This window comes from Gossypium hirsutum, chromosome A12 (assembly GCF_007990345.1).
Source record: "Gossypium hirsutum isolate 1008001.06 chromosome A12, Gossypium_hirsutum_v2.1, whole genome shotgun sequence".
NCBI lineage: Eukaryota > Viridiplantae > Streptophyta > Magnoliopsida > Malvales > Malvaceae > Gossypium > Gossypium hirsutum.
The window spans coordinates 9,954,484-9,977,735 of NC_053435.1; the positions used below are offsets into that span (position 1 = coordinate 9,954,484).

Here is a 23,252-nt window from a genome sequence, read left to right on the forward strand (position 1 = left end):
AATTAAAAAGAAAATATGATTAGAAGTTTGGAATGATGTAAATGTTTCAAATAGTAAGAATTGTTTTATTAACAATTTTTCAAAAATAACTAATTTAAATAAATTCTATACAATGTTTTTTTAATATTAAATAATGTGTCGAATCTTTCTTTTAGGTTTGTTAATCTTATTAAATTTTATGTAATGCAAAATTTTAAATTAGTTATTTATCACTTAATTCGAGATATAAGCATATCTGATATAAAGAACACAAATTGGAATATAAATCATGCAACATGATCTAATAATAATACATATTTATACTACATCTAAATTTTTTCTACTTTTGGATGTTAGGAGTAAATTCAGCATCCCACAACTGGAAAATGAGTAAAATATATTTATTAAATTAAGTTATTATAAAAATGCTTTTACTTTTTTTTATATTATTAATAAAACCTCAGAAAATGTGATATTTAAATTTAAGACATAATAATTTTTAAATATTTTAATTTATCTTTACTACAACTTCATTTTATTTTATATAAACTTTTAATAAATATATGTATAACATAATTTCGAATGCTATAAACTTTTTTTTTATTTTCAAGTAAAAAATAAAATATGATGAATTAGAATGCAAGGTATATACTTTTTAAAATTTTTATTCATGTTAACATAAACACACATATTTTAAATAAATATGATTACTCAATAATTTTATAATAAACTATTTGGTTAAAGCTCGTCAGATGTTTGGCTCAGATTTGGACCATGTTTTCCTTTAAAAAAATTAAAAATCGTTGCAGAGATTAAGTGTGTTCAAATGGTTAACTGAAACAAACTAATATTAACTGAATTTTTTAATCCTTTAACCATTAACTAAACGAAAAATTTTTCAAAAAAATTAACCAAACCTAAATATTTCGGTTAATTCGGTCGGTCAACCGAATTAACCGAAATTTATATGTTTTTGTTTTTCTAGTTAAACAAGTATGAAACATATAAAAAATAAATTGATAATATTCATTTGAATTAAAACTACATATAATTTATATTATTGATTATTAGGTTCGATTAATTCGGTTAATTACTCGATTTCAAACTGAATTAATTGACAACCAAACTTTCAAAAAATCATTAACTGATCTCCAACCAAATTAGTTCAGTTAACCGATAAATTAACCGAATTAGATCAGTTGAGTCTGTTAATTCAATTTTACCCAAAATTTGAACACCCTAACAAAGAATCAAACAGCTGGCCCCTGGAATCTTGACGTGAACCGGTTACAAATGACTAGAAACAGGAATAGGATTTAATGCAGAGCAGGCAGACTAGGCCAGGCAAGGCAAGTCAACGACGTGAATGAAACGACACAGCATGCTCTTATCTTACCCTTGATGCTGTATGGAAAGAGGACGAAACACTCCAAAACATCAGTAACTAGTATGGCAAGTTGTGGTGACAATGTCACCGTTTCAAGGATCCATTGGTCTATAATTGAGTTACAAATTCATACTAAAGACAAAATCACTACATCGTATTATCACTAGTCTACCCTTGATATTGGTGAAAGCTGTGAGAAACAAGAAAACCAAGCAATGAGTTACATTGGGAAAGAAGATGAGGTTCAACAACGACCTTACTGGAGATGGAGCAAAGTTGATTTCTTGCCTGAAGAATCATTCCAAAATTGGAACACCTACCTATCTGCACTCTCACAAATATATTCCCGATTCAATGACCGCCTTCTAAGCCGCTCGGATGATGCAAACGAGATAACACAACTTCGTAAACAAAGTGAAAATGACATGAAACGTTGCCTCACTTGGTGGGATCTTACCTGGTTTGGATTTGGGTCGGTTATTGGAGCAGGCATCTTCGTGCTCACTGGCCAAGAAGCTCATCATCATGCTGGTCCTGCCATTGTCTTGTCCTATGTTGCCTCAGGTATTTCAGCAATGCTTTCTGTATTTTGCTATACTGAGTTTGCAGTAGAGATCCCTGTGGCAGGTGGGTCATTTGCTTATTTAAGAATTGAGTTAGGAGATTTTGTTGCCTTCATCACTGCTGGAAATATACTTCTTGAAAGCATTGTTGGAGGTGCAGCTGTTGCCAGAGCATGGACTTCCTACTTCGCTACTCTCCTAAACCGTCAGCCCGACTCACTTCGTATCCCTAAGGGGAGTTATCTCTTGGACCCGATTGCAGTTGCAGTTTTGGCAATTGCTGCAACCACTGCAATGATTAGCACAAAGAAAACTTCTCAATTGAATTGGATAGCCACTGCACTGAACACTTTAGTGATCTTGTTCGTGCTAATTGCTGGGTTTGCTCATGCCAACACATCAAATTTGATACCCTTTTTACCCCATGGAGCCAAAGGGATCTTCCAAGCAGCGGCTATTGTTTACTTTGCTTATGGTGGATTCGATAACATTGCTACCATGGCTGAAGAAACAAAAAACCCTTCAAGAGACATACCATTAGGATTACTTGGATCAATGTCAATCATCACCGTCGTATATTGCTTGATGGCATTGTCCCTAAGCATGATGCAGAAATACACAGAGATAGACCCAAACGCCGCCTATTCTATGTCATTTCAGAGTGTTGGAATGAAATGGGCCAAGTATCTTGTAGCGCTTGGTGCTCTTAAGGGGATGACCACTGTCCTTCTGGTAGGAGCCCTCGGGCAGGCACGATATACTACTCATATTGCACGAGCACACATGATCCCACCATGGTTCACGCTTGTCCACCCAAAGACTGGAACACCAATAAACGCGACGCTATTGATGACCATTTCAAGTGGTCTCATTGCATTTTTCTCAAGCTTGGATGTCTTAGCAAGCTTGCTATCTGTGAGCACTCTATTCATATTCATGATGATGGCTGTAGCACTACTTGTGAGGAGATACTATGTGAGGGAAGTCACACCAGAAATAAACCAGCTGAAGCTTGCAATATTCCTGCTGATTATCATTGCTTGCTCAATGGGAACTTCAGCCTACTGGGGACTAAGGCCTAATGGATGGGTGTGATACGTTGTAACAATTCCCCTTTGGTTCCTGGGGACTATGGGGATATCAATATTTCTACCACATCAGAGGACGCCAAAAGTTTGGGGGGTCCCACTGGTTCCATGGCTTCCATCTTTCTCAGTTGCAATAAATATCTTCCTTATGGGGTCTTTGGGGTCTCCAGCTTTTATAAGGTTCGGAATCTGTACGGCGGCAATGCTGGTCTACTACATTCTCGTTGGTGTCCATGCAACTTATGATATGGCCCATCAACAACAAAAACTAGATGCCCTCAAGGTTAAGAATGAAGATGAAGATAAAGAGGGGAAACCTTAGACCTTGCCTTATTTTCCTCTTCTTGTTGGTGTTCCTTCCACCATCTCTATCTATCTGGTCTCGTCCTTAAGCAGTATTCTTCATAATCTGTATAAAAGCCCTGTGTTTTACGGTTCAGACCCAATAAAATATATTTACTAATGCGAATCCCAAAAAGGATCTACTTGCATGCATGATGCACTTAATTAAGAGAAGAATATTATGTAATAGATATATTTATTAAAAGTTTATAATAAAATTTTTAATTGAAAAGGAAAAGTTAAATATTTAAAATTTATTATGATCTGAGTTTAAAATTCAATTTTTTTTAATTTTATATATATAAAAAATAAATAAAAATGTCCTCATAATAATTAAATTTATTTTATATATAAAAAATATTTTAATAATTTTCAATAGAACTGATATTCGGTTAACTTGTGATGTCAATTCAATTAGAAACTTAATATAAATATAGATAGAAACGTCAACTGGGCCTTATACCAGATCCAATTGGGCCTGGTACTCCAAGATACTATATAACCAGCCAAATTCAATCCTGCTTGTGGATAACAACACAACGGCAATAACGATCAAATGTCCTCCCCTTTCCTGTATTCTCTTCCTCCAACTTCAACCCCTTCCCTTCAAACCCACCAGTCCATCCCCACAACAACCCACTCATTCACTCGGCAATCATGGACCCAATCTCTCAGAGCCAATACCCAGTCCAACCAATTCCACCAAGCCATTTTAACCTATGTCAACATGACTTCCTCCGGTATCCTAACTGATCACTTCGCTTTCCCCGCTATCCTCAAGGCCGTTGCCGCTCTTCAACACTTGGCCTTGGCAAACCAGATTCATGCTCACGTTCTCAAATATGGCTATGGAACCTCCTCCGTCCCCGTGGCCAATTCCCTGCTCAATGTCTACGGTAAATGTGGGGACATTTCCGATGTCTACAAGGTGTTTGAAAGAATTCCCCACTCCCACAGAGATACCGTTTCTTGGAACTCCTTCATTTCTGCCTTGTGTCGGTTTGAGGACTGGGAGACCGCTTTAGAGGCCTTTAGGTTAATGCTGCTGCATGATGTGGAGCCTAGTTCATTTACGTTGGTGAGCGTTGCACATGCTTGTTCGAATTTGCCCAGGCATCATGGCTTACGTCTAGGAAAACAGCTTCATGGATACAGCCTGAGAATGGGAGATATCAAGACGTTTACTAATAACGCATTGATGGCCATGTACTCCAAGCTAGGACATCTCAACGACGCCAAGGTGGTATTTGAGTTGTTTGAGGAGCGCGATTTAGTATCATGGAACACCATGTTGAGCTCCTTGTCCCAAAATGATATGTTTTTAGAAGCATTACTCTTATTACACCGCACGGTTCTTCAAGGTCTCAAACCTGATGGTGTCACAATTGCAAGCGTGCTTCCTGCTTGCTCACACTTGGAGCTCTTAGAAATTGGGAAACAGCTTCATGCGTATGCATTGAGACATGATATTCTGATTGACAATTCTTTTGTTGCTAGCGCTTTGGTTGATATGTATTGCAATTGCAGAAAGGTTCACAGTGGTCGCCGAGTTTTTGATTATGCCACAGAGAAAAAAACTGCTCTTTGGAATGCTATGATCACTGGGTATGCACAAAATGAATTGGTTGAGGAAGCCTTGATGCTTTTCATTGAAATGGAAGCAGCTGCTGGGCTCTGTCCCAATGCCACTACAATGGCCAGCATTGTGCCTGCATGCGTGCGCAGTGAAGCATTTGTTCACAAACTAGGGATTCATGGATACGTACTGAAGAGAGGTTTGGGGACAGACCACTACGTGCAAAATGCACTTATGGATTTGTATTCTAGAATGGGGAACATACAAATTGCCAAAACCATATTTGACAACATGGACGTTAGAGATATTGTGTCTTGGAATACAATGATAACCGGTTATGTTATTTGCGGGCAACATGATAATGCACTTCTTCTGCTACATGAAATGCAAAGAGTTGATCAAGAGAAGAATGAAAGTTCTTATGAGCATGAGAAAAGAACCCCCCTTAAACCTAATTCTATAACTCTCATGACAGTCCTTCCAGGTTGTGCCACCCTGGCTACGTTGGCAAAGGGAAAAGAGATCCATGCATATGCCATAAGAAACATGTTAGCATCAGATGTTGGGGTTGGGAGTGCATTGGTAGACATGTACGCAAAATGTGGCTGCCTGAACACATCCAGAAAAGTGTTTGACACCATTCCCTGTCGAAATGTAATTACCTGGAATGTAATTATTATGGCTTATGGCATGCATGGCAAGGGAGCAGGAGCCTTGGAGTTATTCAACTGTATGGTCAAGGAAGTCAAGCCTAATAAAGTTACTTTTATTGCTATATTTGCCGCATGCAGTCACTCAGGGATGGTAAGAGAAGGCCAAAACTTGTTTTATCGTATGAAGGATGAGTATGGGGTCGAACCTACAGCAGATCATTATGCTTGCATTGTCGATTTGATTGGTCGAGCAGGTCAAGTTGAAGAAGCATATCAATTGATCAATGACATGCCCTTGGAATTGGATAAGACAGGTGCTTGGAGTAGCTTGCTTGGTTCTTGCCGGATCCACCAAAAAGTTGAAATCGGTGAAATTGCAGCTAGGAATCTCTTCCACCTAGAACCTGATGTGGCAAGCCACTATGTTTTACTATCCAACATATACTCATCAGCTCAACTATGGGACAAGGCAACAGATATTCGGAAGAGGATTAAAGAAATGGGGGTAAAAAAAGAACCAGGGTGTAGCTGGATTGAGTTCGATGATGAGGTTCATAAGTTTATAGCTGGTGATGCATCACACCCACAAAGCGGGCAACTCTATGGATTCCTTGAAATACTGTCAGAAAAGATGAGAAAGGAAGGGTATGTGCCTGATACTTCTTGTGTTCTACATAATGTTGATGAGGAGGATAAAGAAACTTTGCTTTGTGGGCATAGTGAGAAACTGGCAATAGCCTTTGGCATTCTCAACAGCCCTCCTGGTACCACAATTAGAGTTGCAAAGAACCTTAGAGTTTGTAATGATTGCCATGAGGCTACTAAATACATCTCAAGGATAACAGATAGGGAAATAATCCTAAGAGATGTGAGGAGGTTTCATCAGTTCAGGGATGGAAGGTGTTCCTGTGGAGATTATTGGTGAAAATGTTCCCTGAATCACTTTGCTCTCAAGAGTAATATTCCTCTGAGACCGTACACTATCTAGAAAAATACTTTTCCACAATATTTTCTTCATTCTAAGGCTCTCAGCTCATGTTTCTAATATGGAAAAAACGGTTCAATGAAAAAGCTATGAGCTTTCATTTATGGAAGTAGAAGTACTAAGAACTCTCTCAACTGTCAACCTTAAACAAACTGTCAGTGCCTTGTAATTAAGATCCACATCAGAGTATCTGCTTATAGTAAGCTCACAATCAAACCAAAGACCTCTCATTTAAGAGATTCCTTTCGCTAGCCCAATTGGTACTTGTGTACGAAAACAACTCTCTTAAATGAGAGATCATTTGTTTGCACCAAGAGAGGTGAACTACGGGTGAGAAATCCTTAAAAGGCCAGTGAATACCCAAAAGAGAATACTTTGATATAAGCCTACGTAGGGGCAATGACAAAATCCTGGTACATAAATACCTTAAGCTCTAATAATCATTTCTCACCTCTATATTACAAACTTTAATCTCAACAACAATATAATTACACCAGTGATTAAAGGTTTGCTGAATACCAACCATAAAACTCCTAAATCTCAATAGGTTAAGAATCTAATTTATTACTCCTTGTCAAAAACCTCAAAAACAACAATAATTGTTCTCTACAAGTGTATAATCTCCTGACAATTCTAAAAGCTCGTTCTTTTGACCCTGAATAGGTACAATCGAGATCATAGCTAATGATTATCGGAGCTCAATAAGCAAAACTCATAAAAATTTCACAAAATTTTAAATATAACTTCAGTTTATTAAGATCTTCAAAAGATCAAAACCATATAACAAACTTAACCTTAACCTACTCACATCAAGAATCCATCGCTTGCAATTTATCGTTACTCTTTTATCAATTTCACCACAATTTATACTCATAACAAAATTCAAAGCCAAACAAAATAATTATCGGAGTAAGAATCCCAGGAAACATAGAATCACTAAACCTGGCTTTGATACCACTCTTTGTCAAGCCTCATTAATCCTAAGAAACATAGAATCACAAAACCTGGCTTTGATACCACTCTTTGTCAAGCCTAATTAAACGAGGTGACAGATACACATGAGATGAATCCCACAACAAGCATAACATTAAATCAAAAACAACTCAAAAGTCTCCAAGATTTATGTTTACAAAGCCTCAAATATGCACAAGTTCAATATTATTATATATTTGATCTAAGAGAACGACAAAATATCTCTAAAATAGACTAAAACTAATATCAAATTAATCATGTTCAAAGTCTTACAAGACTAATGCAGATGCTAAACTTTGTACACAAGGGCTCTCGTCAAAACTAAACTTGAAGAATGCACATATCCAAATCTGAAAAGTAAGAAAATTACTAAAAAAAAAAAATTGAGTATGAATGCTCAACAAGTAACCAACATCTTCTCTCCTCTTAATTGGATTAGGCGTGCTACAAAGAATTCAGAGCAAAATGATCAAATTATAATGATTCAAAAAATAAAATAAACATAAAAAAGGGTCCTTATCTTTAGGATACATTGACATGATATTTTCTAGTCTCATAAGATTTCCCAAGTACTGATCATTCTCTTTAATGCCCAACGCCCGGATTACTTCTCTTCTCTATGAACAATTTCTGGTGCTATTTTTCAACTCACTCTGCACTTAAGAATTAAAACCTAATTGCATATGTAAGAATCGCATACCTGGTACTAGCTAGTTCGACCAATTTCCAATATGGTGATCCAAAAAATCCAACACCTTGTTGAGATCCCCAGCACAAGGCAAAAGTTCATCCAATGCCTTTGCCTCCCTAACCCTAGCCTCTCTCAATAAACTCCTAACTACCTTTCTTCTGAGACCTTCCCCTGGCAAAAGACGGACCCTCAGCATATCCCTCAAAACCATCAAGCCCTCAAGAACCAAGCCTCTGGCGCACAACCCACCAACCAAAATCCCATAGGCAGACTTGTCGACCATACAATTACAAGGAGAGCCGGGCCTGAGCATCCAATTGTATACTTTGAGAGCATCCTTAGGCCTGTCTTTTTTGAGATAAGAGGCAATGAGCATGGTTGAGATGGGCGTTAGATATGGGTGAGGTGGGTGCTTGCGGGAGAGGCGGGTGAGGAGTGACATGGGTAGTTTCAGGTCAGGCTGGAGAGTGAGGGAGTGAATGAGAATGGAAAGAGAAAGGGACTTGGGATGGGGGGGAGGGTTAGGGAGAGTGAGAGCGGTGGTGGTTAGCTGGATTGCAGTTGGGAGGTGATTAAAGAGGCAGAGACGTGGGAGGAGGAGGTTGATTTTGCTGATTTCTTCTGGGGTAAGTGTGGGAGAACTTTGGGGTTTTGATTTGAGATAAGTGTTAGTTAGATTTGGCACAGATGAAAAGGAAGATGATGACAATATAAGGTGGCAAGAATGCGATGATTGCGGTTGGGGTTTTGAAGGTGTAGTTGAGACATGGAAGAGTAACTCAAACTTCTTCCACTTCAAAGTCTTTTTCATATTTCTCACTGCCATGCGATCAAAGCATCCCTTCTTAGTTTATTTGGGACTGGGTTTTTCCTTCATTTGTGATTTCTTGTTTTCAGCCGCTCCAATTCCCCCTCTCCTCTTCCTCTTTCTCTTCCTCACTCTGTTCTCTGTTACAGCCGTAAAGGTGAATCAGTAACACTCAATAGTCATGGACTCATTACTGGGCCGAGTTTGAATTTATAGCTCAACAATTTACGCGGCTACTCAAATCCAACAATATTAACTGGTGCACAAAATTTTTGCATAGATGAAAATTTTTCTTGGGTAAACTATATATTGGTTACTTCACTTTCAAAATTTTTTATTTTGGGCACTAAAAATGAAAAATTGCAAATTGAGCACTACTGTTAACAATTGTTTTCATTTTAATCACTCAACGTTTATAAATTTTCATTTTGATCACTAATTTTATTTTTTTCCTTTTCTAGAATTATTTTAGTTTTTTTCCAGTAAATAGGAAAAAGCTAGGTTTTAAGAGTTTTTATAAAGTAAATTTTTTTTCGGATTTTTACAATCAAAAACCTTTTTCTAAATTTTATTTATATTTTTAAAATTAATTTTAGTTTTTCTAGTAAAATGAAAAAAATATGGATTTTACAAGGAATTATTTGAGTTTTTATAAGGAAAGCCTAATTTATCTTCTTAATTTTATTATTTTTTCTTTTTTAAAATTAATTTTAATTTTTTTCCAAGTAAAAAAGACCGAGGGTTTTATAGAAAATTATTTGGATTTTTACAAGAAAAATAATTTTATCTTTTTAATTCCTTTATTTATGGTCCTTTTTAGAATTAACTTTTAATTTTTTTTAAAAAAAGAAAAAACCTTAGTTTCCTCGAGGAAAAATCAAGGTTTTTCAATAAAATTTTAAGTTTTTTTTATAGAGAAATGAGATATAAGGAAATATTTGGGTTTCATCTCTACAACTGAATAACTTAATTTCCTATAAAAATTAAGTTTCTGTTAAAAAATAAAAAATAATTTTTAAAAAGTAAATAAGTGACCAAAATGAAAACTTAATAAAGTTAGGTGATTACAATGAAAACTATTGTTAATGGAGGTGCCCAATTTGCAAAAAAATCGGTGCTCAAAATGAAAACTTAAGAAAATCGGATAATTAATTGTTGGGAAATATGTCTATATTATAGTAAACATGTAATTGTTTTCTATGTATTTGAATAATGAATAAATAAATTTTACATTTCACTTTATGTCTTTTGTATTTCTATCTTTTATATTTTGCATGCATAGCAAAATTGAGGCAAGCAAATATTAACTGATTGATTGTCTAAGTTCAAACTAATGACAAATGGCACTGTAAGAATGTTTACATTGTGAGAAAGACAATTTACTTCAGTAGATAATCTAAATAATTTTTTTAATCCCGTAAAAGAATCAAAATGAGCATTTGATTCAAATATTGAGAAGGATTATTATGTTGTCTACAATTCCAATTGACGAGATGACTAGCCTTGGTTATCAAAATAGTTGACTTCACCGGTAGAGATATAGATGTATTTATTAGCAAAATGATACATCAGACTAGACCGAAGATGGATTAATTTTGAATCTGTTTATGAATTAATTCACTCATGACATTTATGGTTTGGTTTACCTAAATCCTGAGTTAGCCACTGACCATGCGTATGTAACTGTGCTTTGATATAAGTAGAGGCTTATGCTCTAAAGATTATGATGTGAGCACATTCATGCCAATCAAGGAAACTGATCCAAAGGTCTTACCATTGGGACCTATTACCCGTTCTAAGGCAAAAAAATTTAGGGAAGTTCTTTTCCTTACTTGTGCTACAATTCCAGATTCATTCGATCATGTTTATGCCTTAGAACATAGGATTTATAATGTGTTGCATGCTGATATGTGACATATTTAGGTTATACTATTCATTCTGTGTGTTTAAGTTTGTATATATTATGCTACGTATGCTTTGGGATTGGTTTGATAGTGTTTGTATTGCTTCTAAGTTGTTTGGGTGTTAATAAATAAGTGTGCACTTCTTTACAACTTATTAAACTATGTTACATTAAGTCTACATAAACTTTGATAAGTGTTTATGCCTTTTGGATTAGGTACTCGAAGAGACACTAGCTCAAGAGTGTATATGCAGCTCATCTTCAGCTCAAGTTAGCTCAGAGTACTCTACACCAGCTCATGTCAGCTCACTCCACTTGTAGCTAGCTCGTTCTAGCTCAGTTCAGTTTCCGTCAGCTCAATTTCAGCTCCACTAGCTCAACTTCAGCTGGCAAGTCCAGAAGTAGCTGGATAATGATTTACAAGTCGGGGAGTGTACCAGTGCACATGTGGCAGCCCAAATGGCATCCGATCATTCACACATCCGCGTGGCAGCTTGGATGAGTGAGTACATTATCTGCAGAATTGGAGCAGCCCTTTCTTTTTCTTACTTGGTGTCAACTTCAAGGATAAGATCAAGTAGTTTGTGTTTGAATTTCAAATTTCAAATACAAGGCTATCATAAAATGCCGCCCATTTTAGGAGTTATTAGGAGTTTAAAATTTGAAATTTTAAATCCTCTATTTTCAGCCACACAAGGAAATTTGGCCATACACCTCTTGTTATTCATCTATATGTGTAAAAACAATGTAAGAAGGTAAACACTTTGAATGAAATATAATCTTTGTGAGACTTTCTCTCAAACTTCGGTTTTTCACCAAACTTTCTTAGCATATCAGAATGTGTTTGTTGTGTCAATTTTACTTGATTCTTTGGGTTCCTAGATTGCTATCTAGTGGGTCCAAGTCTGTTGACGAAGAACAGATTCGATTCAGGTTCGTTTAGCATATTGTCCGAATTTTTTCGAGTTTTTCGTTTTTCTAAATTTCCAGCAATATTCTACATCAATTCTACCATCTTTGAATGTTCAAGGCTGCCGTGAATGAAGCTTCAAGAATTCATCTTCAACCTTGATTCAAATCTGCCAGAAATTTTAGCCATTTCTTTTTTTTCATTTTTTTTCTTTGTTTCTTTTCTTGTTCCTAATATCGTTATAAGCCTAGAACGTCCATTGTGTCTTCTTTCTGATTGCAGGGAAGTGTTTGCTTCAATCCTAGATCCACAACTTACAAGGAACGTTGTTTTCATCGAGCAAAGCCCTTATCAGATTATCGAGCCGATAGCCGGTATGTTGGGTATATGACTTGTATATGACATAAATTTACTAGCAATAGTGGAATTCATAGCTCAATTAAAGAGTTAACGATATCTTCTTGTTAGAATTAAGTGACCCAAATTCTTATTTAAATAAAATACGATGGAAAATAAAATAAAAGTAAAACCCATATAGAACTAGACTTCTTTTATTTTATTTTAGAATAAGGTTTTTAAACCTTATTAAACTCCATCTATTTTATATTGATTAGGATAAGGTGTTTCAATCCTACTAGAATATGGCTTTGCAAGCCTATAAATAGACATAGTCTATTCCTCTTGTATTTGATTTAAATTTTTCGACATAGTGAATTTTCTTCTCCTCTGCCCGTGGTTTTTTTCCCGGAAGGGTTTCCACGTAAAATTTGTGTGTTCTTTATTTTATTTATTTTATTTTTTCACAAATTGGTATTAAAGCTTCCGGGTTATTCATCTCGATCACGGTAATGACGTCTTTGAAGTATGAAATTTCACTGTTGGATCGCAACACCAGATTTGCGTTATGGCAAATTAAGATGCAAGCAGTTCTTGCACAGATGGATCTGGAGGATGCCCTGCTAGGGATAGATAAGATGCCTTCGACATTAACAGATAAAGAGAAGAAGCGTAAGGATCAAAAGGCATTAACACAATTAGATCTGCATTTGTCCAACGAAATTTTACAGGATGTGGTGAAAGAGAAAACTGCCGCTGCATTATGGAAGAGGCTAGAACAAATATGTATGTCGAAAACTCTAACAAGCAAGTTGCATATAAAGCAGCGTCTTTATGCTCATCGTTTGGAGGAAGGTGCGTCTGTACAGGAATACTTAACAGTGTTTAAAGAAATTCTCTCAAACTTGGAGGTCATGGAGGTTCAGTATGATAAGGAAGATCTAGGGTTGATTCTACTTTGTTCGTTGCCCTCGTCTTATTCAACCTTTAGAGACAGGATTTTATATAGCTGCGAGTCTCTCACAGTTGATGAGGTTTATGATTCTTTAACCTCGTATGATAAGATGAAGCATCTTGTGGTTAAACCCGACTTTCAGGGAGAGGGTCTCATTGTTCGTGGGAGACAAGATCGGAATGCTGATGATGATCGTGGTAGGACACAGGAACGGAATCCTCGTGGTAAATCTAAGGGTAGATCGAAGTCTTCAAACAGAGGTAAAACTTTCAACTTCTGCAAGAAGAAAGGGCACATTAAATTTGAGTGCTATAAGCTACAAAATAAGATTAAAAAGGAGGCTGCGAATCAAAAGGGAAAACAACCAGAAAATTCCGGTGAAGCTGATGTTGTAGAAGATTACAGCGATGGTGAACTTCTAGTCGCTTCTGTCAATGATTCTAAAGTAAGCGAGGAGTGGATACTTGATTCAGGCTGCACCTTCCACATGAGTCCCAATCGGGATTGGTTTACAACTTACGAAACAGTATCTGAAGGTGTTGTTTTGATGGGAAATAATGCTTCATGTAAAATCGCAGGTGTTGGAACAATTAAAGTTAAGATGTTTGATGGAGTTGTCAGAACACTTAGTGATGTGCGGCATGTTCCAAAATTGAAAAGAAATTTAATTTCGTTGAGTACTCTTGATTCAAAAGGGTACAGATACACAGCTGAAAGTGGGGTTTTAAAGATTTCCAAAGGGTCCCTTGTTGTAATGAAAGGGCAAAGAAAGATTGCCAAGTTATATGTTTTACAGGGTTCTACTGTTACTGGTGATGCAGCTGTTGCTTCCTCTTCTTTGTCAAATGATGATATTACTAAACTTTGGCATATGCGCCTAGGGCATATGAGTGAGAATGGCATGGCAGAATTAAGCAAAAGAGGACTTCTTAATGGGCAAGGAGTTTGCAAACTAAATTTCTATTAGCACTGTGCTTTTGGGAAGCAAAAGAGAGTTTGATTCACTAGAGGAATCCATAACACGAAGGGAACGTTGGAGTATATCCATTCTGATCTGTGGGGGCCATCCAGAGTGCCTTCGAGAGGTGGAGCTAATTATATGCTAACCTTTATTGATGATTTTTCCAGAAAAGTCTGGGCGTTTTTCCTGAAGCAGAAAAGCGATGTGTTTTCCGCATTTAAGTCTTGGAAAATTATGATTGAAAAACAGAAGGGAAAATAGATAAAATACCTCCGCACAGACAATGGCTTAGAGTTTTATTCTGATGAGTTTAATAGATTGTGCAAGTCAGAAGGGATTATGAGACACTTGACAGTTCGTCATACTCCACAGCAAAACGGCGTTGCAGAACGAATGAACAGAACGATCATGGAGAAGGTTCGATGTATGTTGTCAAATGCCAACTTACCGAAGGCATTTTGGGCAGAAGCGGCCTCTACTGCATGTTTTTTGATTAACCGATCTCCATCCATTTCCATTGAGAAAAAGACTCCACAAGAGGTATGGTCTGGTAATCCTGCTAATTATTCTGATTTAAAGATTTTTGGGTGTCCTGCGTATGCTCATATTGATAATGGAAAATTGGAACCGAGATCTATTAAATGCATTTTTCTTGGTTATAAAGCTGGTGTAAAAGGGTATAAGTTATGGTGTCCTGAAAATAGAAAAGTTGTGATTAGCAGAGATGTTGTTTTTTATGAAACTGCTATGCTACCTAACTTATCTCTTAAAGACTCTTCCAATAAAGAAAATCAAAAGCAGGTAGAGCATCAGATTAATACAGAGTCAACTCCTCAAGCCAGAACAAAAATTGAGAATAGAGTTGCTTCTTCACCACAATACTCTATCGCCAAAAACAGAACTAAAAGAGAACTTAAACCTCCAAAGAAGTATGCCGAGGTTGATCTAGTTGCTTATGCTTTAAATGTGGCTGAAGATATAGATGCGAATCAAGAGCCATCTAATTATTCTGAGGCGGTTAGCTGTGAAGACTCAGAAAAGTGGATGTTTGTTATGCAAGAGGAGATGGAATCACTCCACAAAAATAGAACATGGGACCTTGTAGAACTTCCTAAAGGTAAAAAGGTTGTTCGCTGTAAATGGGTGTTTAAAAAGAAAGAAGGGACTCTAGGAGTTGAAGAACCCAGATATAAAGCAAGGCTTGTTGCAAAGGGTTACAGTCAAATTCCTGGAGTAGACTTCACAGATGTGTTCTCTCCAGTTGTTAAGCATAGTTCGATTCGAGCTTTGCTTGGTATTGTGGCCATGCATGATTTGGAGCTTGAGCAGTTAGATGTAAAAACTTCATTTCTGCATGGAGAACTTGAGGAAGATATTTACATGTAACAACCAGAGGGTTTTATAGTCTCAGAAAAAGAGGACTATGTTTGCTTGCTGAGAAAGTCCCTTTACGGTTTGAAACAGTCACCAAAACAATGGTACAAGAGGTTTGATTCCTTTATGACTTCTCATGATTTCAAAAGAAGTAGTTTAGACAGTTGTGTTTACTTTAAGAAAAACAGTGATGGTTCTTTTGTGTATCTACTTCTTTATGTTGATGACATGTTGATAGCAGTAAAAGATAAAGGAGAGATAAGAAAGGTTAAAGCCCAACTAAGTGAAGAATTTGAGATGAAAGATTTAGGACCAGCAAAGAAGATACTTGGTATGGAGATTCTCAGAGATAGAAAAGCAAGTAAATTGTACCTAGGTCAGAAGGGGTACATTGTGAAAGTTCTTTGCAGGTTCAATATGCAGAGTGCTAAGCCTGTTAGTACTCCTTTAGCAGCCCATTTTAGACTTTCATCGGCCTTGTCTCCTCAATCAGATGATGAGATTGAGTACATATCACATGTTCCATACTCTAGTGCAGTGGGATCTCTCATGTATGCTATGGTTTGTTCACGTCCAGATTTATCATATGCAGTCAGTGCAGTTAGTAGATATATGGCAAATCCCGGTAAAGAACATTGGAAAGCAGTTCAGTAGATTTTAAGATACTTACGAGGCACTACTGATGTTTGCTTACAGTTTGGAAGAACTAAAGATGGAGTTATAGGGTATGTTGATGCTGATTTTACTGGAGACCTTGATAGAAGAAGATCTCTCACAGGTTACGTCTTTACAATCGGAGGTTGTGCAATTAGTTGGAAAGCCACTTTGCAAACTACAGTCACTTTGTCTACCACTGAAGCTGAGTACATGGCGATTACTGATGCTTGTAAAGAAGCTATTTGGTTGAAGGGACTATTTAGTGAACTCAATGAAGACCTTCAAATCAGCATAGTATTTTGTGACAGTCAGAGTGCCATCTTTCTTACAAAAGATCAAATGTCTCATGAGAGAACAAAACACATTGATATTCGGTATCATTTTGTTTGTGATATTATTGCTCGTGGTGATATTGTTGTGAGCAAAATTAGTACTCATGAAAATCCTGCAGATATGATGACTAAGTCACTTCCTATAACCAAGTTTGAGCATTGCTTAGACTTGGTTGGTGTTCATTGTTGAAGTTAAACCCTTAAGGGGTTTTATGGAAGAGGTGGAGAACTTGTTTATTGAAAGTTCGCGATGAAGAACTTGTTCATTGAGAATTTGTGTCAAGGTGGAGATTGTTAAAATTAAGTGACCCAAATTCTTATTTAAATAAAATACGATGGAAAATAAAATAAAAGTAAAATCCATATAGAACTAGACTTCTTTTATTTTATTTTAGAATAAGGTTTTTAAACCTTATTAAACTCCATCTATTTTATATTGGTTAGGATAAGGTGTTTCAATCCTACTAGAATATGGCTTTGCAAGCCTATAAATAGACATAGTCTATTCCTCTTGTATTTGATTCAAATTTTTCAACATAGTGAATTTTCTTCTCCTCTGTCCCTGGTTTTTTTCCCGAAAGGGTTTCCACGTAAAATTTGTGTGTTCTTTATTTTATTTATTTTATTTTATTTTATTTTTTCACACTTCTCATTGGCATTGTGTGGATTGATAAATATAGAACGTGACCACGGGTTACTAATTATTCTCAAACGAGCAATTTATCATAGTTATTTATTGACATTAGTCATATAAATCATTAAGAAGACACAATGGTGACAATGAGATAAAATATGATTGTATTGAGTGAATGGATTTAACTCAAAGGAATCAAGGATATCATATGAGGGTAATACACACATGATGAGGTTATGGGACAAAGTAGTTAAAAGAATTACTTTCGTAAAGAGTATACACTAAGGGGTTTTCAATCATGGTACTTCTTGTGGATTGACTTCATGATGAAGTAATTGCGAATTATTGGAACGATACTTCTGGACATAATTGTAATTACTAAAACCTAATTGTATATGTCTGATTGATCTCTCCGCTAGCTTTACAAAAGTTTGATCGAACTACATTTGAATCAGAAGAAAATTTTTCGACTTTGGAAATAATTTAATTTAGTCGATTTATTCAATGTGGAATTAAATTAGAAGAAAACTAGTCGAACTGAGCCTGATATGTGAAATCGGACCGACGGTCCAACTGGTGGTTGGACCGGATCGATAGAAACAAACCTGTTTAAGGTGTCGATGGCTGCAACGACGACATTCCAATGACCAGAAAATGATCGGCGGTGATGTATCTTGGTGGTTGAGCAGTGGAAAAATTACACTTCTACTGGGACTCTACCAAAGAATTTGATTTCAGATTAACTATTCCAAAAATAATATTATTTTAATAGATTTAATATTAAATTTAATTTAATACTTATCTTAATAGGATTTTATTAATTTAATATTAAAGTGATTATCTGAATATTGAATTTAATTTAATCTTTATCTTGTAGAGATATATTTTATTAATTTAATATTAAAATGATTAAGTTTAATTATAGTTGAACTCTCTAAACTCTCCTTATATAAAAAGAGTATTGGGTCATTTTTTACACAAACTTGAATTCTTTGAAGAAATTATTTCAGAAAATTTCTAGAGATATTTTTCTTATTTATAATTTGGCCAAAAAGTTTAGAGAAATTATAAAATTACTCCATTGGTAATTTTTGTGAAAAATTTTCTTATTCAAAGCGATCCTACACTCGAAAGATGTGAGCTTGAGGATAGTGGAGAAGACTGCGCGGTCGAAGCGTTCATCCTAGACGAATAAAAAAAGGTACAAGTTTGATTAAGTGATTATTACTTTAAATATCACAACCAAGTTCTTATTTTGAAATTTTTTTAAAACTCTAGTTTTTTCATATATTATTTTTCCGCTACGTTTTCCAAACCCGACTTTCTAACACTAATTGTGTAATTTACCCATATTTTTAAAGTTAATTTTATTGTTAAATTAATATTTAGTTTTTTAGGAATATTTAGTATATTATTAATTAATATAAAATAGTAACAAAAGTAATATTAATTAGGAACATAATTTAATTAGATAAAATCTTATTAATGTTAAAATAAACTTTGTATTTAACTTACATTTATTATTTTAGATTAATTATTATTTAATTAATGTTTCAATTACATATCAATTAAAATAAGGGAAAAGTACAAAAATTGTTACTAAATTATTCACTTCGTTCAATTTTGGTTACTCAACTATTTTTTTTATTTAGTCACTAAACTTTTCGAAATCAAATATTTTGGTCTTTTTCCCATCATTTCCTTTTTTTCCCTACTAAATCCACAACAAAATGTTGCAGGCTTGATTGTTAGTAAATAAAATGATATAGTTTAAGGTTAAGAGAATTAAGTGAAGCGGTACATTTTGAATGGGTGTTGTTAAGGATTGTTGTAATAGCCTATAACGACTTACTTTTCTTCCAATCAATGTTAGTTAAAACTAGTGGAAAGTAACCATAATTCCCATCCTAAGGAAATTCACACGAAAAATCTTCTTTCTTCTTACTCTTTTCTTTCTGTTGTTCTTTTTTTTTCTTTCAATTTTCTCTTAATATTTAGGTATCAAGGTCATTTGGTTATTGGTCCATGGCTGGCAGAGATGGTGTAACAACTCGTAATCAAAAAATGTTGGAAAATTGTATCAGGATGTTACCAATTTGCAAACTAAGGTTGCTTAATGGGACAAGAAGCTTAAAGCCAATTTTTAAAGTTTTTGTAAGGATCTTCGTACAAAACTTAAGGACAAGATGAAAGCCCTTTTTGAGCAATATTTGGGCAAAGTTTATATGGATCCTGGGATTACTAAAGTTAAGGGTAAGGGTATTCTTGGGGCTCCTTCTATGTTCCCTCTCAAGGAAATTGTTGTTGAGGCTCCCTCTGTTGTGTTGGAGGAAGTCAGGTCAGGATTGAGTAAGGGAGGTTTGGTTGATAGGCTAATCGTGCCTATAAGTTGAAATGTCCAAAGTTTAGTTAGTACAATTTTTACAGGTGGTGGCAAAGTTGGAGTAATATTTTAAGGGTGAGGTTATTCCTAACACTGCCAAAGTACAAACAATTATGTTACAATTAGAGGGGAATGCTTTGGATTAACATCATTTTTACACATAGGGGGTTTTCTTTTGTTGGAATAGGAGTCCTATTCTCAAAAGTTGAAGGAACAACTTGCTTTTGACTCTTTCCAAGATCTAATGGCAGATTTGGTGTTTTAGAAGCAACAAGGATCAATGGAATAATTCCATGATGATTGTGTGAAGATTCTTAATCGAATGCAACTTTCAGAGTCTTATGTTCTTAGTATCTTTGTTAGTAACTTAAAGCCTGAAATTTCCCAATATTTAAAGTTTTCTAAATCTTAAGCCTTGAATGAAAAGCTCTTTATGGTCAAGCAAGTCGAAGCTATTTTGTTATGTACTTAGAGGAAGTTTTTCCCTTCTATGTTTTACATTCGTACTGGCAGCACCTTGTCTCCTTTATCCTTGATTCATCAAAATTTTGTTGTGGGTTCGAGTGTTTCTCAACGACCAAAGGATTGCAATTTAATTCAAATTCTCTTAAGATTGCTACTAAGCTATCGTTTCCTGTGGAAATAGAAGATAGGAAGAAAAAAAAGGTTATCTTTTTGGTGTGGAGCATTGACTGACCAATACACACTCACATAAAAATAAAAAAATACAATCAATAATATCCACAACGCAGGCACAACTTTATCACAAGCATGACGGTGTCAAATTTTAATATAATAATTTTCATTGGAACACTCTAACAAGTATTCCAATGATCATTCTTCTAGAGGGATTGATAAGGGTAAATGCAATAGTCAAGCCACTCACTAGTTAATATATTACTAATATAATTGACTCATAAATTATTAGTGCAAAATCGAATTGGAATTACAAAGAGACTTATCAATAAACCCCATATTTTCAGGGAAGCTCTTGATAGTGGTAACGAGACCTCTTGTATTGGAAAAATTCTAGGAATTGGATCCAATAATGATGTAAATGCACATTTTCTGAACCATGGATTTGGCTATATTTTTTCACATCTAACCATATCACAAAATAAAGCGCGGGCCCAAGTAACAGCACAAACTAAGTGGGTATTATCTCAACAATACGACCTATAAAAACTATAACATTAGCACCTAGATCCCTGGATAAGCCTAAAAGATTCGTGGTTGTCTAATCATAACCAATAGTGGTTTTGATTTCCTTGGAGTAGGTTCCAAATAAATAAACTGAACCAGAACCTACCATGATTAGAAAAGAGGCAAAAAGTCCAAACCATCAATCACTAAGGAATTATAATGTAAAAGACAATATTTCATTACCTTTGAGTCCTCTTTTTGAGCAGATCCTCAGTCATACTTATTTTCCGATGCTTGCTTAGAGAAAAGTATGAGTGGAGAAGAATTCAATAAAGAAAACTTCTTCATGCAAGGTGAACGGTTAGAGTTTTAATTCATAAGAAATGTATATAAAGCAAAGTTCAACTTCTTATTAAACATTTTTTTCATGAGAAAGTAATTTTATGCAAGACAAACGTCTTCATGCAAGGTGAAAGGTCAATGTAATATCCTAGGAAACCCCTTAGTCATAACAATATTACTTTGAGCAATAAAAAGTTGAATTTTTCAAAATAAATAAAATGTGATTTATAAGTGTTAGTAGAGAATGTAGTAGGAGATTGGAGAAATTTAAAAGACTGATGTGTTAAGAAATATTAATCTGAAGTATAGACTAAATTGTAAGGTTCTACAAAGTGTTGGGGCCAAAGTGATAAATTTAAATTAGGAAAGGATTAAATTGAATTAGTGGGGAAATATGTGAGGACATGGAGAACAATTTTACCAAGATCTAGTGGATAATGATGATGGATAGATTTTTATCAATAAGTTATAATATTTTATTTGATATTTTATTATTATTGTTATTATATTTTCTCATTATAATGGTGATATTTTCAAGGAATGATGGAGAAGATTCTACATCTCTTCTTTTATCTATTTCACATCACCAACTAGAGAGGAATAAACTTTTCTTTCTTTTACAATCTAACCCCTCATCATCGTTAAAAGTCCTTCCAAGCTTGAAATCATCAAATTTCCATAGAAACCTTAGTTAAATCAAGTTTCCTACATCCTAGCAAGTTTAGTTTTCAAGCTAGAAGTGGAGTGTTCATGCTTGAAGAAAGAGAAAAAATCTAAATAATGTGATAAACTAAGGCTTTAAGGTAAAATTTTCATGATTTAGTAGTAGTATCATGTTTATTATAATTATTTGAGCATGTAAATGTTATGAAATAAGTATATTGATTTCTTATGTTTTATGGAATTGCTATGAAATTAAGAGAAAGATAAGGAAGAAGATGGAAGGAATGTATACAAGGGGAAACAAGTAGATAGAGTTTGAAGAAAAAATAGCCTAATTAAGAATAGTAAGTACTTTAGAATTCTTCTTACTTAATTAGGTTTTGAAATTTATATGCTAACGTACATGTTAATGTCATGAAATTGAGTATTTGTAACTTAATAAATATATAAATAATTTAAGAAAGTAGTAAATAAATGTTATTGTTGATGTGAATATATGTGTGGAGAAAAGGACTAAATTGTAAAATGTTAAAATTTATGTGTGACTATGAAAATACGAAAACTTGATTTTGCTTGTGATGAATATTGGATTTATAATATTTTTAAAGCTCTTGTAGACAAGTGTGGGAGAAAGCCTCTAATCGACCCAAACCGTGGGTTGTCCCGGCGATGCGACTGTCTTGATGTCTCAACGAGCAGAGAAGCAACACCGCGACAATGCGACATCCAAATCAAGTTTTTGGCTTTTTTCCTCCCAATTAAACTTTGTTTTATTTTTCCACTTAAACTCTGATTAATCTAGAAGTATTCCAGTCATATTGTACTATGAATTTTAGTAATATAAATAGGCCACAATTACTCTATGTTAGACACAATAGAAATATTTAAATTGAAAGAATTCTATTCTTTGCTTAGAAGTGTTTTTCTCGTGGGTTTTGGATTCTATTTTAATTCTCTCCATCTCTTGTACTTCCTTTTATTATATTAAAATCTCTTTTTGCCCGTGGTTTTTTATCATCATTTGAGGAGTTTTCTAATACCCTAAAAGTTACTACAATAAGAAAGTGAAATATTGTCCTTGATAAAATAAAATAAGGAAATAAAGTAAAAAAAAGGAGAATTTTGAGTTATGTAAACAAAATCTGTTTGGGAAGCATATTATGATATATTAATTCAAGAAAGGACTAAATTGCAAAAGTTAGAAAAGTTTTGTGGCCCAAGAGTAAATACTCAAAATTTGAGGAGTTAAAGTGTAAATATGAAAAAGTTGAAGGACCAATAGTACAAATATTTTAAAGGTGGAATGATCTAGAAACTAAGGAAAATGGATGAATTAGGACCAAATCGAATAAATGGAAAAAGTTTGAGGGGTTAAATAAAATTTTACCAAAATGAGTTATAAGTCAATGGAGGAATTTTGAATAATCATAAGGGGCAAAATGGTCATTTAGTAAGGAAGATAATTTTGAAGAGTAATGATGATGTTGGTGATATTTTAGATTAATTAAATAAGTAAATCTTAGTTTATTAATATTTTATTTTTATTTTTAATTCAATATTTCAAACATGAATCAAAGATAATCCTTTACCTTGTAACAAAAATTGTTTACCTTTT

General features: G+C 34.6%; 2 protein-coding genes and 1 pseudogene across 2 annotated transcripts; 2 read left to right on the forward strand and 1 right to left on the reverse strand.

Moving 5' to 3' along the window:
- The first annotated feature begins 1,352 nt into the window (after nucleotides 1–1,352).
- LOC107927577 (cationic amino acid transporter 5-like) lies at nucleotides 1,353–3,475 on the forward strand (annotated as a pseudogene).
- A 236-nt stretch (nucleotides 3,476–3,711) lies between these two features.
- Nucleotides 3,712–6,605, forward strand: LOC107927561 (pentatricopeptide repeat-containing protein At3g57430, chloroplastic). Its single transcript, XM_016858651.2, has one exon. It carries the CDS (start codon nucleotides 3,916–3,918, stop codon nucleotides 6,511–6,513), a length of 2,598 nt encoding a protein of 865 aa, XP_016714140.2. The 5' UTR covers nucleotides 3,712–3,915; the 3' UTR covers nucleotides 6,514–6,605.
- A 1,170-nt stretch (nucleotides 6,606–7,775) lies between these two features.
- Nucleotides 7,776–9,235, reverse strand: LOC107927567 (uncharacterized). Its single transcript, XM_016858663.2, has 2 exons — nucleotides 8,246–9,235; nucleotides 7,776–7,989 (listed from the first exon to the last, which is right to left on the reverse strand). Exon 1 carries the CDS (start codon nucleotides 9,060–9,062, stop codon nucleotides 8,256–8,258), a length of 807 nt encoding a protein of 268 aa, XP_016714152.1. The 5' UTR covers nucleotides 9,063–9,235; the 3' UTR covers nucleotides 7,776–7,989; nucleotides 8,246–8,255.
- Nucleotides 9,236–23,252: the final 14,017 nt, after the last annotated feature.